At 44.7% G+C, this 14621-nt stretch overlaps 1 protein-coding gene across 3 annotated transcripts in view; it reads left to right on the forward strand.

Annotated features, from left to right (window-relative positions):
- ptch2 (patched 2) overlaps window positions 1–14154 on the forward strand; it is a 37599-nt gene extending 23445 nt beyond the window's left edge. For 2 of the 3 annotated variants that reach the window (XM_077616074.1, XM_077616073.1), the window contains 17 exons: window positions 70–156; window positions 239–360; window positions 710–857; window positions 1746–1877; window positions 1973–2128; window positions 2431–2523; window positions 2594–2719; window positions 3721–4093; window positions 4172–4693; window positions 5092–5234; window positions 5315–5495; window positions 5627–5907; window positions 7473–7610; window positions 7947–8089; window positions 11102–11480; window positions 12209–12698; window positions 12783–14154. In XM_077616074.1, the coding sequence (XP_077472200.1) occupies window positions 70–156; window positions 239–360; window positions 710–857; window positions 1746–1877; window positions 1973–2128; window positions 2431–2523; window positions 2594–2719; window positions 3721–4093; window positions 4172–4693; window positions 5092–5234; window positions 5315–5495; window positions 5627–5907; window positions 7473–7610; window positions 7947–8089; window positions 11102–11480; window positions 12209–12698; window positions 12783–12817 (3549 nt within the window). In that variant the 3' untranslated portion in view covers window positions 12818–14154. Of the gene's footprint in view, window positions 1–69; window positions 157–238; window positions 361–709; window positions 858–1745; window positions 1878–1972; window positions 2129–2430; window positions 2524–2593; window positions 2720–3720; window positions 4694–5091; window positions 5235–5314; window positions 5496–5626; window positions 5908–7472; window positions 7611–7946; window positions 8090–11101; window positions 11481–12208; window positions 12699–12782 lie in introns of all 3 variants that reach the window. The other variant, XM_077616072.1, reaches the window with a different exon arrangement.
- Window positions 14155–14621: the final 467 nt, after the last annotated feature.

Genomic DNA, 14621 nt, shown 5'->3' on the forward strand with positions numbered 1-14621 from the left:
TTGCTCATAGGATCTCCGCGATTTACCCTAGCGGATTAATGCATTGCCCGTGACTCTGCGATTCCCCAGGTTGGCCACGCTTATATGAACAGGCCTTGTCTGGATCCATCGGATCCCGACTGCCCTCTCAGTGCCCCCAACAAGGAACAATTGGAGGTATGCGTGCAGCCCACACATCATTTACCAGGGGAGAGTCCAGTCTTCCGAGTGGCTCATCGCGTTTGTCTATGCCTTGTAGTCTCCTGACATCGCCGGACGCTTGCAAGGCGGTTGCCACGGTTTTAGCCAGAAGTTTATGCACTGGCAGGAAGAGCTGATCTTGGGAGGGCGCGTGAAGAACACCCAGGATGCTTTGATGAGGTGAGTTTGACCTTCTTTCTCATGCTTCAGAGAGTTGATGTTTTTTGGCGCAGGTGCGGATGCCCCGCAGCCCCGTCATTGACTTCTTTGTAACTGGAATCTTTCAAATGGTTTTGTGATCAAAGTCAAATGACTCACATGTCAAATTCAGTTTGTACATGTAAATGTATTTAGCGCATCTCAAAACAGAACACAGTGCCTTGGTTCAATATACAGGATTAAGAAACAGTGACGACAAAAGAAGTATTCTCATTTTTACTGTCAACACTAACACCTCTTTTTTTTGTAAACACTGCAGACAAAAAGTTGCTGTATTTAATACGTTTTGCCGTTCTTTTTTTCTCTGTAGCGCCGAGGCTCTTCAAACTATGTATCTGTTGATGAGCCCTAAACAGCTGTATGAGCACTTTAAAGACGATTACGAGATCCACGACATCAACTGGAATGAAGAGAAGGCGACGGCCATCTTGGAGTCATGGCAACGGAAATTCGTGGAGGTACGCTGGTTAATATTCTGTAAAAGTTTTGGTTTACCTGTACTGTGTTAATTTTCAAAACTCATTTTTAGGGGAAAAGATAGTGAGTTGTTTTTTATGCTTTTTAAACCACAGTAGCATTTCTAAAAACGCTCGTATGTGGAGTCATGCAATGAGATGTTTCCATGTTCTTACGCACACTGCCGCCACTCGTGTTGGAATTTCGTCAGCTTCCTTGTAAGCAAGTTGAGGATCTGTGTGCGTGTGTTTGTGTGTGTGTGGTAGGCCAATCATCTCTCACTGTCAGAGCCCTCGTTATGGGAACAAGCTGTTGCTCTGATAGCTGACACCCACGACTTTGGGGCTAAGCGTAGAGGGCGGGAGGGCGGGGGAATTATGCTTTTTGGGGAGGCAAGTATTGTGCTATCACAATGCGAAAATCCAAAAAATCTAAAAACTGAAGAATCAAAAAGACAAGAAACCACAACTATAGATTAAAAATGTAATGACAATGATATATGAGCAAAAAAGATAAGTTAGTGGCGGCCTTCAGAGTCATGTGATCCCTATTCCTTTCACCTTTGACACTGCAACCTCTGGCATCTGTGCTCATTACTCCTCGGTTGTCATACGTACACACTCTCGCACATGTGAAAACACACACACATTTGTGATCTCTTTCAAAGGGCTTTTTTGGTTTAGGGGGGGTGCTCTTAAATACGACAGCGTTGAAAGGGACGTGCAAGCACTGGTGGTACTGGACTCTTTCATGTTAAATAAACAACGTGCAGAATGTATGTAATGGCATCCAACACTGTGCTTTGCTTTCTTTTGTGTAATGCTAATAGCATTTAGACTGGCTGGCATGGAGGAGATTTGGAATAACTTTGTTGTCGCTTTATCCCTCAGGTGGTCCACCAGAGTATCCCGTCTAACTCCAGCCAGTCTATCCATGCCTTCTCCACTACCACCCTCAACGACATAATGAAGTCCTTTTCCGATGTCAGCGTCCTACGGGTGGCCGGTGGCTACCTGCTTATGGTAGGGAGAGCATTTGATTTGTCCATCAAGTTTGGCTAAGGCCACTCCGATTGTCGGATTACTGAAGATTTAACACACGTGTGCCTTCTTCCCAGCTGGCCTACGCCTGCGTCACCATGCTAAGGTGGGACTGCGCCAAGTCCCAGGGGGCCGTGGGGCTGGCCGGCGTACTCCTGGTGGCCCTGTCGGTCGCTGCGGGACTCGGTCTCTGCTCCCTGCTGGGACTTTCCTTCAATGCTGCTACCACTCAGGTAACAGCATGGACAACTAGTCCTTTATTCGGCAGCAATGAGAGGCTGTTTTTTTTAGGTATAAGTCATGAATTTAGCACCTGGGAATTTAGTGGGGCAAAAAAAAATAACATCCACAAACTCAAACGAGTCCAGCGAAGGGATCTTACAAAGTAATGAGATAGATACAACATCATGGAACAAATATTTGAATGAATGTTGTAATCTAAGTCATTTTATATCCATAAGACATTACTGTTACATATAAAAACAGGGTTGTGATGCTGAGTACTCCATCTGACCCCTTGTGTTACTCATCCCAGGTGCTTCCCTTCCTGGCACTTGGAATTGGTGTGGATGACATGTTTCTTTTGGCTCACTCCTTCACAGAGGCTGGGAGTAACATTCCCTTTAAGGTAAGTTCCCTCTTCAGTTCTTTTCTTCTGTCTTTCCTTCGTCTCCTCTAAAATGTATCCTCTCTTCCAGGAACGAACCGGAGACTGCTTGCGTCGCACTGGCACCAGCGTGGCTCTGACTTCCATCAACAACATGATCGCCTTCTTCATGGCTGCACTCGTGCCCATTCCAGCCCTGCGAGCTTTCTCCTTACAGGTATGCACGTTCTGTTTTTTTCCCTTCTACTATGCAAAGCAATAAACACAATTACGCCACAAGAGGCCTGCGGCTCCTTTGAAAATGAAGGGGATAACTTAAGAAGTGACATTTATTCAGAGCAGGGAAATCCTTTGTTCCCCTTTTTGGAGCTACTGCACTGACAGCGGCAACTTTTTTTCCTTTTTTACAATGGTGCGTTTGCGCGGGCTATGCGGAAGAGTCCGAGCAAACCGGGGAGCACTCGGATCCGTATATCACCGGGCGTCGTTGCACTCTGCTCTGATCTGTGACTTAACCGTGGGTGGTCCGTAACACACAAATACACACTGGCGGTAGTAGACACAGTGCAAACCGCAGCCAGTCAGGACGTCAGCTTGGGGGGCTGCTGAAGGGTGATGGTTTCGCTCAGACTCGCAGCATATATGTATATTTTTCCTACCCCCTCCTCCCTGCTATCTAACTAACAGTTCTAGAGCTTTACCTCCTGCTCTGTTTTTCCTTGCATGGCCTGCTTAATGTTCCTGGTCCTCTGTTTAGAACATGGATGTCTAACTTGTTTTCATCGTGGGCCACATCATACGTATGCTTGCCCACAGAGAGCCCGGTCAAATATACATACAGTACTCATATAGAATATATGTATTGGGTATGTGTATCAGGTCGTAACGGTCTGCTAAAAAAAATCACAGTTTGGTCCGTATCTCTCAAAAATGGCTTCTTTGGGCTGTAAACACAAATATATTTTCCAGTGAAATAATGCAAATATGAGATGAATATTTTTGAACAGTATGAACTTTTGTGTCAATGTTGCAAATTAAGGTTAAGGTAGAATAGCTAGGAAAAAAAAATAACAATGACATTTCCTATTGCTGTCACTCAGTCTAAATGGTCAGGCTGTTTAAAACATTTGAATGGAATTTACTCATTTGGTTTCAGTGCCACTGGCGACAAAATACATCAAATTCATTCAATCTCATTTCCTCCCTTTTTACTCGCAGGCTGCCATTGTGGTGGTGTTTAATTTCGCCATGGTGCTGCTCATCTTCCCCGCCATCCTCAGCTTGGACCTCCATCGGCGCGAGGACAAGCGCTTGGACGTCCTGTGCTGTCTGTACAGCCCTTGCGCCGACCGGGTTATCCACCTGTCCCCGCACGAGTTGTCGGACGGCGCCGAGCAGAACCAGGCGCCGGCCTCGCGTCAGTACACCTCGGGCTCCACCATCACCACCAGCACACAGATCACCACTACGGTGCAAGCTTTCACACAGTGCGACGCCGCCGGGCAGCACATTGTTACCATTCTGCCGCCCACGTCCCAGATCTCAACCAGTCCGACTTCCATCATCCTGTGTCCTACCTCCCATTCACAAGGTAAACGCGCAGCGATACCAAACTCCCGACAAAGTAGCGTGATCTGTTCTAACACTTCCCCTGTTTTACCCCTTCTAGCTATTCCACCTACTCCATCTACCCCTGTTCAGGATCCCTATGGTTCCCAGCTATTCACCCCAACATCCAGCTCCACCCGAGACCTCCTGGCCCAAGTAGAGGACTCTAAATTAGGCAAAAAGTGTGTCCCCCTCCCATTCCTCCACTGGAACCTGTCCCACTTTGCCAGGGAGAAATACGCCCCGCTTCTTCTGAACCCCAAAAGCAAAGCTATCGTTTTCATCCTCTTCCTGGGTCTCCTTGGCCTCAGTCTCTACGGGACCACCATGGTGCACGACGGCCTCTACCTGACGGACATTGTTCCACGCGACACCAAGGAGTACGACTTCATCGACGCCCAGTTCAAATACTTCTCCTTCTACAACATGTATCTGGTTACCACGGACGGATTCGATTACGCCCGCTCGCAGAGACTGCTGATCCAACTACACAACGCCTTCAACTCGGTCAGATCGGTGGTCCGAGACAGCGACGGCAAGCTGCCCCGCATGTGGCTGCACTACTTCCAGGACTGGCTCAGAGGTGCGCTATTCTTTGGGCCCTGGCAGGAAATAGGTGGGGTGAATTGGCAGGTTTTTTCAGGTGTGCTGAGGCTAGGAGTGAATGAACAAGTGGGGGTTGGGTGTGAAGGGTGAGTGAAAGTTCAGTCGCTCTGTTTACCCCCATCCACCTGGGCTCGGGGTGGAGCAGTAGACAGATTGGGGTGAGGTCGGAGGTTATCTTTTGAATGTGCGTGTGCGCGTGTGTGCGTGTCCTCAGGGTAGGACATGTCAGAGGCCCAGTCAGGAGGAAGTAATAGCTAAGAGCTCAATCAAAGCCAGCTGCCCAAAATGAGACAGAAAAAGACTTTTTTTTTACGCCCGTACTCTGCACAATTGAAACTGACAAAACCCTGTAATGTTTTCATGTCCCTTGTACAGGTCTTCAGGCTGCTTTTGATGCAGACTGGCTGGCAGGGAGGATCACCTCAGACAGCTATCGGAACGGCACAGAGGACGGCGCCTTAGCGTACAAACTCCTCATCCAGACCGGCTCCAAGAAAGAACCCTTCAATTACAGCCAGGTAAGACGATACACCGTCTCTGGGTTCCCGTGCTAACATCTCCGTCGGTTGCTCGTCCTGACAAAGTGTTCCTTTTGTAGCTGACCTCTCGACGGCTGGTGGATGCAGAGGGTCTCATTCCCCCTGAGGTGTTCTACATTTATCTAACCGTGTGGGTTAGTAACGATCCTCTGGGCTACGCTGCCTCCCAGGCAAACTTTTACCCGCATCCCAGAGAGTGGATTCACGACAAGTACGACACCACGGGGGAGAATCTGCGAAGTAAGTCTCTAAGAGTCCTATTTTGCGGTCTGTGAACTCAGCTATGAACTCATTGGCTGTCATTGATACCAATAGACGAACACTAACAATAGCTCTTCAGACTCTCAAGATACTCCTTCTCTTCCTCGCAGTTCCGGCCGCAGAGCCTCTTGAATTCGCTCAGTTCCCGTACTACCTGAACGGACTGCGGCAAGCCAGCGACTTCGTGGAAGCCATCAAGAGCGTGCGGGCCATCTGTGACGAGTTTAGCCGCAAAGGCGTTTTCAACTACCCCAACGGATATCCCTTCCTCTTCTGGGAGCAGTACATCAGCCTCCGACATTGGTTCCTACTGGCCATCAGCGTGGTGCTGGCTTGCACTTTCCTGGTTTGCGCTCTACTCCTGCTCAACCCATGGACGGCCGGCATCATCGTGAGTCCTCTTCAACATAATTTGGCCACTTTCCTCCCCGCTCGCCTTTCCTCTCAAGCCGCTCCGCACAGCTCAATAACGTCGTCCGACGGGGGCCCCGCTGGCTCTGCAGAGGGCCGGTGCGCACACACATACGGGGGACCTTTGTCATTCTAATGTGGGCAGGGCCGGCCTTAGAAAAGGGAATGCTAAGGAGCGAGAAAGACTTTGCCCTCCCAAAGCCTCTACCTCCAACTCCATCAGCGCTTTTGTCAGACGGAGAACGAGAGGCTCTGGGGACAGGACGGATCTGCCCAGTCGCGACCTTGGCCCGCTCGACCCATCCATCAGAGGGATGTGTGAGCCAGAAAAAGAGAGACAGTCTTGAGTCGTTAGAAAACGTTTCACACACAAGCTGGTGCCCACCCACCCCCCTACAACTCCATGTCCACAGACATTTGAAGGGGTGGGCTGGAGACCGACAACCGTTGCAGCTTCTACTGGAATGTTTTTAATTGGACTGATATCAAACACACACAATCCATGCGTGCGCAATCCCAGAGCATCCGCTCGCTTTTGGAAGCTTTCAGTCAGCTTGTATGTGGTCGGCCCGTAAAACGGCTTTTATCATTTTGCAATTTAAACGCGGACGCCCCGTGGGGATCAAAAGCTCTTAGAAACTGCTTTCTCGTCGATAATTGGGCCAGCGGGGGCATAGCTGAGATGCATGTCATAGTACGCTATTTCCTTGAGATAGTGATTTAATTTGGTCTGTGACCTTGTTCGTAACTGAAAATGAATGTATTATATCAATCATTTTTCTTAAAGGAAAATTCCATCAACCTGTTTAAGTCAGCTACACCAAAAAAACTGAAATCTTCACATTACTGTTTTTGATAAGGAAAAATAGACCTTATGAAATATTGAAAACTACCAGTATGGATGGTAAATTTGAACGAACTAATGGCATTTGTTCAAATCAAAGCTGTGACTTGTTTTATGTTTAGTTTGACGGTAAACTTCACTGAGTTAGCCAATCATACATTCATATTCCGAGCTGCTTATCCTCACGACAGTCCCGGGGGTGCTGGAGCCTATCCCAGCCAACAATGGTCATTAGGTGGGGTATATATACCTTGAATTGGTTGCCAGGCAATAGAATAGCTGTATTAATGAAATTTTGGTCCACTATTGGCCAAAGTACTGCTTTTTTCTAAACTTAAATTGAGTTCACCCGCACCATATTTTTAGTTCACAGCAACAAAAATGGCAAATTGGCGGCAGTACTTTCCCAAGAAGACAGTTAAACATAAAACGAGGTATTGTCTCACATTCTGTCAATCATTACGAGCACCTCTGTTGAAGGGAAAGCAAAAGCATGGTAAGATGGAGAAGTATGAGCCTCAGGGTGGGTAATTTGATGCCACGCGGCCGAGACCCTGAGGTCAAAGATTGTGTAGGGTGAAAAGGCAAAAGAGCTCAACTCAGTCCCTCACGTCACCTTTAATCTTCACGCCTTCTCGCTTCCTTTCTTTCATCGTGTTTTTTCCCCCTTTGACAAAAATACCCTCTTTTTTTGTCGTTAGGTGTTTATCCTCGCCATGATGACGGTGGAGTTGTTTGGCATCATGGGCTTGATCGGCATCAAGCTAAGCGCCATCCCGGTCGTCATCCTCATCGCTTCGGTGGGCATCGGGGTGGAGTTCACTGTTCACATTGCGCTGGTGAGTCCGCATAGCAAACTAGCGGTTACTTTGTGTCCACACATAGCTCAGTACATCAGACCAAAGTAAAAATAAACAAAAAAATACAGACAGATTGTTAATTTCCCCCATAATCGATGAAGGAAATTCCATCCAATTCCTGTCGCTACCCCAAACCTGCGTGTTTCGCTTTCAGCATCCCTTCCTGTCGCTCTATATGCAAGCACCCCCCTAACTAAAACAAATACAGGAATTCTAAAGTGTGCCAAGCCTTGCCACCACAAGCGCAAGTTTTGTGCGATCGGCAAGATTTCCAACTCATTTCTCCTTTACACCCACCCCCCTTTTCTGCGGCAGGGCTTCCTGACAGCCATTGGCAGCAGAAACAAGCGCTCGGCCGTGGCTCTGGAGCATATGTTTGCCCCGGTGGTCGACGGCGCCATTTCCACACTGCTGGGCGTTCTCATGCTGGCGGGCTCCGAGTTTGACTTCATCATGAGGTGAGAAGCAAATGCGTGTGGATGGAAGATGGCAAGCGTACTCACACCAACGACTAGAGAACCATAACAGAATTTAAAAAGACATTTGGTTAAGGTTATTCCGTGCTGCAGGGATTATTTAAATCCCGAAGGAAATGGCTAGTTGTGTGCATGTGGCAGAAAATCACAATAATGCCTAAAACTCGACATTTTCAATGAATTGGACTTCTCTTAAGTAATTTGAAGTGACCATTTTAAGTAAACTAGTCTTCTCTTTAAGTAAATATAAGTTACTCTAAGCGGAATTTGAACCCAGGTCACCACAAGGGCAGCAGAACATGCAGACAATGCAATTGAGACTCTTTAAAAAAAAAAAAAGGCATGGACAATGGGGCTAAGTTTAGCGAACTTACATTTCGAAATCAGTTCATTCAGAATTATAAGTATGGCCCACAAACACAAGTTAATTGAACTTATTTAATCAAGTTCAAAATATGAATAAAATGAGTTAGGATTACTTAAAATAGCATGTTACTTAAGAATTAGAGTAATGTCTAATTAAAATATTAAACTATTTTATTTTATTTTTACAGTGTGGTAAGTAAACTGAGATCAGGTATAGATTCCACGTTAGTTAAAATTAGTTTTTTTAGACCCAAAACAAAATAATCTCTTTTCAAACTGTTGCCGAGTTTCATTCTAAAGTAACAGTACTCTGATTGAATTCCATCTTGTCGCATAGATGTATATTAAATGTCCTGATTTCCCCCTTTTAAATCAATAATTGTATTTTTTTTAATCAATTTTTTTCTGTGTTTTTAGTTCAAAAAACATTTTGTAAAATCGAAAAATATATTTAAAAAAAGCTAAAATAAACATTGTTTTAGATCTATAAAAAAACGGAATATTCAGGGCTTTTAATCCAGTTCTTTTTATCCATTTATTTAAAAAAATCTAAATATTATATCTAAAATGGTCCGGCCCACATGAAATTGAGTTGACGTTAACACGGCCCGCGAACCAACCCGAGTCTGACACCCTTGGTGTACATACTTTCTTACTTCCTACTACTGGCTGGGGTCTGCCTCAGTTTGCGAGACCCATCCATATGTTACCCATGCGAATGTTTTGGTTTAACATTGCTGTTGCGTGGAGCCAGTTGTCTTCACCCTGGGATGGTAGGAAGCCCTGTGGGGGGTCAAATTTGCGTGCAGGTGGAAATCTTACAGCCTTATTTATCCTACACACTCAAACGCGTGCGGCAACAAACACACACCTGGTTCTGTCACTCCGTGCACACACAGACACACACACAGGCGTAAGCATCCGCCTTTCCGACCACAGAACACACAACAAATGGCGAAAACATCAAGGGTGTGTAGCAGCTGCTCGTAAACATGGAAGTGTTCTGCTACCCACTGGGTGGTGTCTCTTTTCTCTCTCTCTCTCACATACACGAGAATCTATAAAAATTCCGATCATCCGTCGGGCTCTCTCCTTTGCCTCTGTACTGGGTGCCATAGTGGGTTGTATTTGAACTGGTCAGGCAGTTAGTTCGATTGTGCGTAGGCCACCAACAGACATGGATGTCCTGTGCTTGTGTGCGCCCGCCTGTTTTCTACCAGTGTTTCATGGTCAGAGTGGAAAAAAAAGGCAAATAGCTCAATGTTTTTCAGCTGAATGCGGTCTCGGGCCCAGAACCCAAAACCACAACCTTGAGCTCACAGACTGCTAGCGGGGCCTCCGTGACATAAAAAGCACAGTTTGTCTGCACAAGCGAACGCAAGCGAAAAGAGAGAAAGGAAAGGAGGAGATGTGCTCGGAGGGGGGCTTCCTGGCATCCAGATGGAGGAGAAAAAGGTGGAAACATGGATAGTGAAGCCTCATTTATCATAAGACTTTACTTTCCAGACCCACCTGCAATACTGAAATTCAGCTTTAACCTATAGCGAGACCCTACAAAAACAACCTTTACATATGTAGTTGTACCCCTCCTACAAATCTTTAACTAATACTAGACTAAAAGCATACAATAGACCCTATAAAAATCAAGTGAATATAAAAAAATAAATACATAAAAATAAACATTAAAAAAATAACCCCCAAGAACTGATTTGCACATTTTTTGCTCATCTATGCCACATAATTTTTTTTTTATCAATATTATTTGGCATACAAGTGTGACAACAGATGTACTATGAGTTGGTGGCATAAGCTGCTGTAAACATCTCTTGGCCTTATACCGCTCTAAATAAACATCACGCCTAATTTGGCGCATTCAGTCCAAAGCAGGACCGTGTGTACACAAATACACACACATACATAAGCATACTTAGCCACATACTGTAATGTACATACGTACACGTAAACAGGCTTCATTGTTATGCACAACTCTCCATACCATCATGGCAAATGGAAAAGATCAAAAGTTTATTTAAACAAGAGAAATCCAAAGAGGGAGACGCCGTTGGAGGTCCGCGCTCACATCGGTTGTCGTTTTTTTTTGCTCTTTTGGTGGGCTCATTTGGTGATTTGTGCACCACTTTTGGTCAATCGGGAAATGGATTTGTGGTGACAGGGTTTGTTTCTGTCGCCACAATCCCTTTTGTCTCCTCTTTCTTCATTTCAACAATGTTTTCCCTCCTTCTTCTCACTGTCTCTCTGGTTTCTGTTAGCGTTCAAATGGACTCCTCTCTAATTTTCTCGTGCTCTTTCTTGTGGCGCGCATTACCCCAAAATCCAATCCCCCCTCCCTATAGCGCGACTGAGATGCACGCAACGCAAAAACTCACAACAGGGCGCAGAAGGGAGCGTTCTTGTAGTAACAGCCAAACAGGCATCAAAGGATGTTTTAGTTGGAGCGGGCAAGAATCCAATTTGCCTACTTCTCATCCTCAGCTTTTAAAACACAAACTCGTCTGTACCATGTACCATTTAAGGCCCATATATCGAGATTTCTGAAGTGAGAATTTTTTCACGATTAAATCAAGGTAAACATAAATTGATAAAGTTCCCTCCTGCTTGTCTCGTCAGATACTTCTTTGCCGTGTTGGCTATCCTCACCGTTCTGGGAATGCTGAACGGCTTGGTCCTCCTGCCGGTCCTCCTCTCCATGCTGGGCCCTCCGGCCGAACCGTCCGCGTCCGACGACGGCGGCTGCTCAGCGGCGCCTTCCCCCGAGCTGCCTCTACCCCCGCCCATGGCTCACCACGGCTACTTGGCGGACCACCGCGACCCCCACCGAACGTTTTCCGAGACGTCAGACTCAGAATATTACTCGGAGGTGACGAGCACTTCGGGAATCGGCGAGGAGGACTACAAATACTGCGACCGCAGCGCGTACAGCTTGCCACCTGCCTCGTCGCGTATCCTGCTGGAAGCCAGCAAGAATCCCAGCTTCCCTAAACTAACGGTACATATGGCACACACGTATGCTATTTCTGGTTTGGGCTTTTTTTTTCAAAAACATCACATTTGTATTTTTTATTTTTATTTTCTCTGAACCTCTTGCTAACTCTTAATGCAAAATTCCCTCGTTTTTCAAGTTTTTCCCAGTCAACAGATTTTTTATGGACAGTGTAGAAATATTCCTTTTTTTTTTAAATTCATTCAGTGCAATTGAAAGTGAGTGTCAAGTCAACTATGCAGAAGATACGTCAACTGTCAAGTTCTTCTCTACTTCCTTCAAATTTTGCCCCAAACTTGAAAAGGGGCCCCGATCTAATCCTTTCAGCAACAGCTAATCCTTTCCCATCACCACAAACTTCAAAAAAATTGTAAAATGGAGAAAATAATTTGAGTTGTAAGTGCTGTGAAAAGATCGGGGCCCCTTCTCAAGTTTGGGGCAAAATTTAAAGGAAGTAGAGAAGAACTTGACAGTGAGAAATCCATTTTAACAGGGAAGGCTGGCATTGAATGATCGCATTTACAGTGCCATTCTTGATGATCGACGTCTAACACATTTGAACTCGGTGGACTAGCAGTGATTGTTTAATCGATTTTTAAGCACATATCCATTTAAAAAAATCAATGAAGAACAATAATTACATCTGTAAAAACGTCTTCATTGGAATATCGTATCTTACACTTTGCCGAACTTCTATGATATTCTTAGTTACATAAATGTTCTTTCCATGCTAGGTGGTAAAGCCAATGAGGGAAACAGGAGGACGGGTAGAACCATCCGGTGACTCTTCACACAATACTCAGTCGCAGGTGACGTGCTGGGATGGCTCCAAGTGGGACCACCAGCAGCACCAAGCAGGACAAAACAACCTACCCGGAGAGGGACCTCACCAGCCCGGGCGGACTTATCAAAACGGCCCCAGGCTACAGGGCGGCAGAGGCCCTCTGCCGAACAGGACTAAAGGACCGGCCGACTTCAGCAACGTGGTGGCCGGGGGACCCGTCACCATGGTGACGGCCACGGCATCCGTGACAGTAGCCGTGCATCCCACGCTCCCCGGGGCAGCGTACCAGGGCTACATGCACGAAGGCTTCGACACGGACACGGAGATGGACTGCTTCGAGGCCACTAAGAGGACTAAGTTTTCTTCATATAAAAGAGACTCATTAGAGGTTAAGGATGTGGAACGTCTACAGGATCACAAAACGCCACAAAACAGACAAGGTAAGATTTGACAACAAAAAAAACCTGTTGGATCATTTTTTTACTTTCCAAAAATCTAATTGCATATTCTCTCGTGTTTTACAGGTGGGTCGCGGGTCCCGACGGCCAAAGGGTGCTAAACCTAAACCCTTCAGCACGCTTGACCTCTGACATCTGTATATAGAGCCCACATAGGATTTATTTGAAGGACATTATGTAAATCTATGAGTATATATTTTAATACTAAAAAAAAGAGGGAAGCTATTTAAAAGGGTACTGTATAACTTTGGGTATGCTCGTGTAAAAGTTTTTTTGCAGGGGGAAGTTTTGTTTTGTATTCTTGTCCAAGACCACCCCCTCCCCTCACGGCTTAGTGTATAGAATAAGAATAATGTGCTATATATGTACAAAGTGTCCACACAGAGTGAGATCCTATTAAGATATTAGGCTATTGAACATACATGGTCAGTGTTTTATTTGTATTATTTTGTTCTGTTTTGATTTTTTTTTTGCTGCTACACAAAGTCATTTTAAGTGATTTGCCTTAAAAAAAATGCAGTAACCCCTCTTCCTCCCCCTTAAAGCCACACAAGAACACATACATATTGTAAAATTATACTGTGAAATCTAATAGATTTCTTAACAGTGTGCCTTCATTATGATTATCAATGCAACATCCAGAGCTCAGTATTAAGTCCTTTGCAGTTTGATCTACTTGAAGGTTATGTTAATTGTGGCTGCACTTCACATTTAACACAATGGGAACTATAAGGGAGTCTTTTAAATTTGTTGTAACCCCAATGGAGTTACTGATAAGCTATTTCTTTTTACATTTAACAGCAGCTTATTTTTCTCTGCAGTTCCTACGTTACAGAAATTGTCTCATCACTGCCGGTTTTGTCGCAGGGAAGGTCTTTTCTGTAGTTTTTAGGTGGCAGCTTTTTTTTTCTTTTTAAGAAAGATGTTGAGTAGCTACTGTGCAGTTATGGAGAGAGAAAAAATAAAAACACCCTACCTTAACGCCATTGGCTGGCCTGGAGGAGGTTGAGGGGAAGCTTGTGCGTTATTTGTAGTTTTAAAAATATGTTAATGTCATGCCATATAAATTATTTATATTAAAATTTTATTTTTGTAGTTTGTACAGTTGTTAGTATTTAGACTGAAGTTCTATTTTTAAAGAGTAAATATATATTATATATAAATATATCTATTTGTTGCTGAGTTTGATTTTCTATTTGTTTGCTTTTAGGATGTTTTTTTTGGGGGGGGTCATAATTATGTTGTGTGGGAGGTGCATTAAGGGGTCACTTTGTTATTTTCACCCCGTCAAGGCCCCCCCCTCCCCTCAATTGTCATTGTCCATGTCTAAAACACTGTGACTTCTGCAAACTATGCTCAAGAAACCCCTTGTGTGACCGACCGCTGTGTTCTCTCACCTGCTATAGAAAATTAACTAACAAAAATAAATTCAATGGGAAAAAAAGCGTATGTCTGCAAACTCTTTATTGTCCAGCTCAGTTCATGATTCAGGTATCAAATCATGTTCAGATTAAACAAGCACCTCCCACCCCCTGCATGAGTTTGTGGAGTCCCTCCAAAGCTCTTTTAGCAATAGACTGCGGGACACTCATTGCCGGAAGGAGCGCTTCCGCAGATCCTTCCTCCCATCAGCTGTCAGGCTTTTTAACAAAAAAATGGCTGAGTGTTAAGACCTACCGTATGCATGCATGTACATCTATGTGTATGTATATATGTGCTTATATGTGTGTATGCATATATATATATATATATATATATATATATATATATATATATATATATATATATATATATATGTGTGTATGTACACGTATGTATATATATATATATATAAGCAACACGCTTATTTATTTATATATTTATTCATGTATTTATTTATTAACTTACATATTACCTATCTATTTA

Source organism: Stigmatopora argus, chromosome 12 (genome assembly GCF_051989625.1).
Source record: "Stigmatopora argus isolate UIUO_Sarg chromosome 12, RoL_Sarg_1.0, whole genome shotgun sequence".
Taxonomy (NCBI): domain Eukaryota; kingdom Metazoa; phylum Chordata; class Actinopteri; order Syngnathiformes; family Syngnathidae; genus Stigmatopora; species Stigmatopora argus.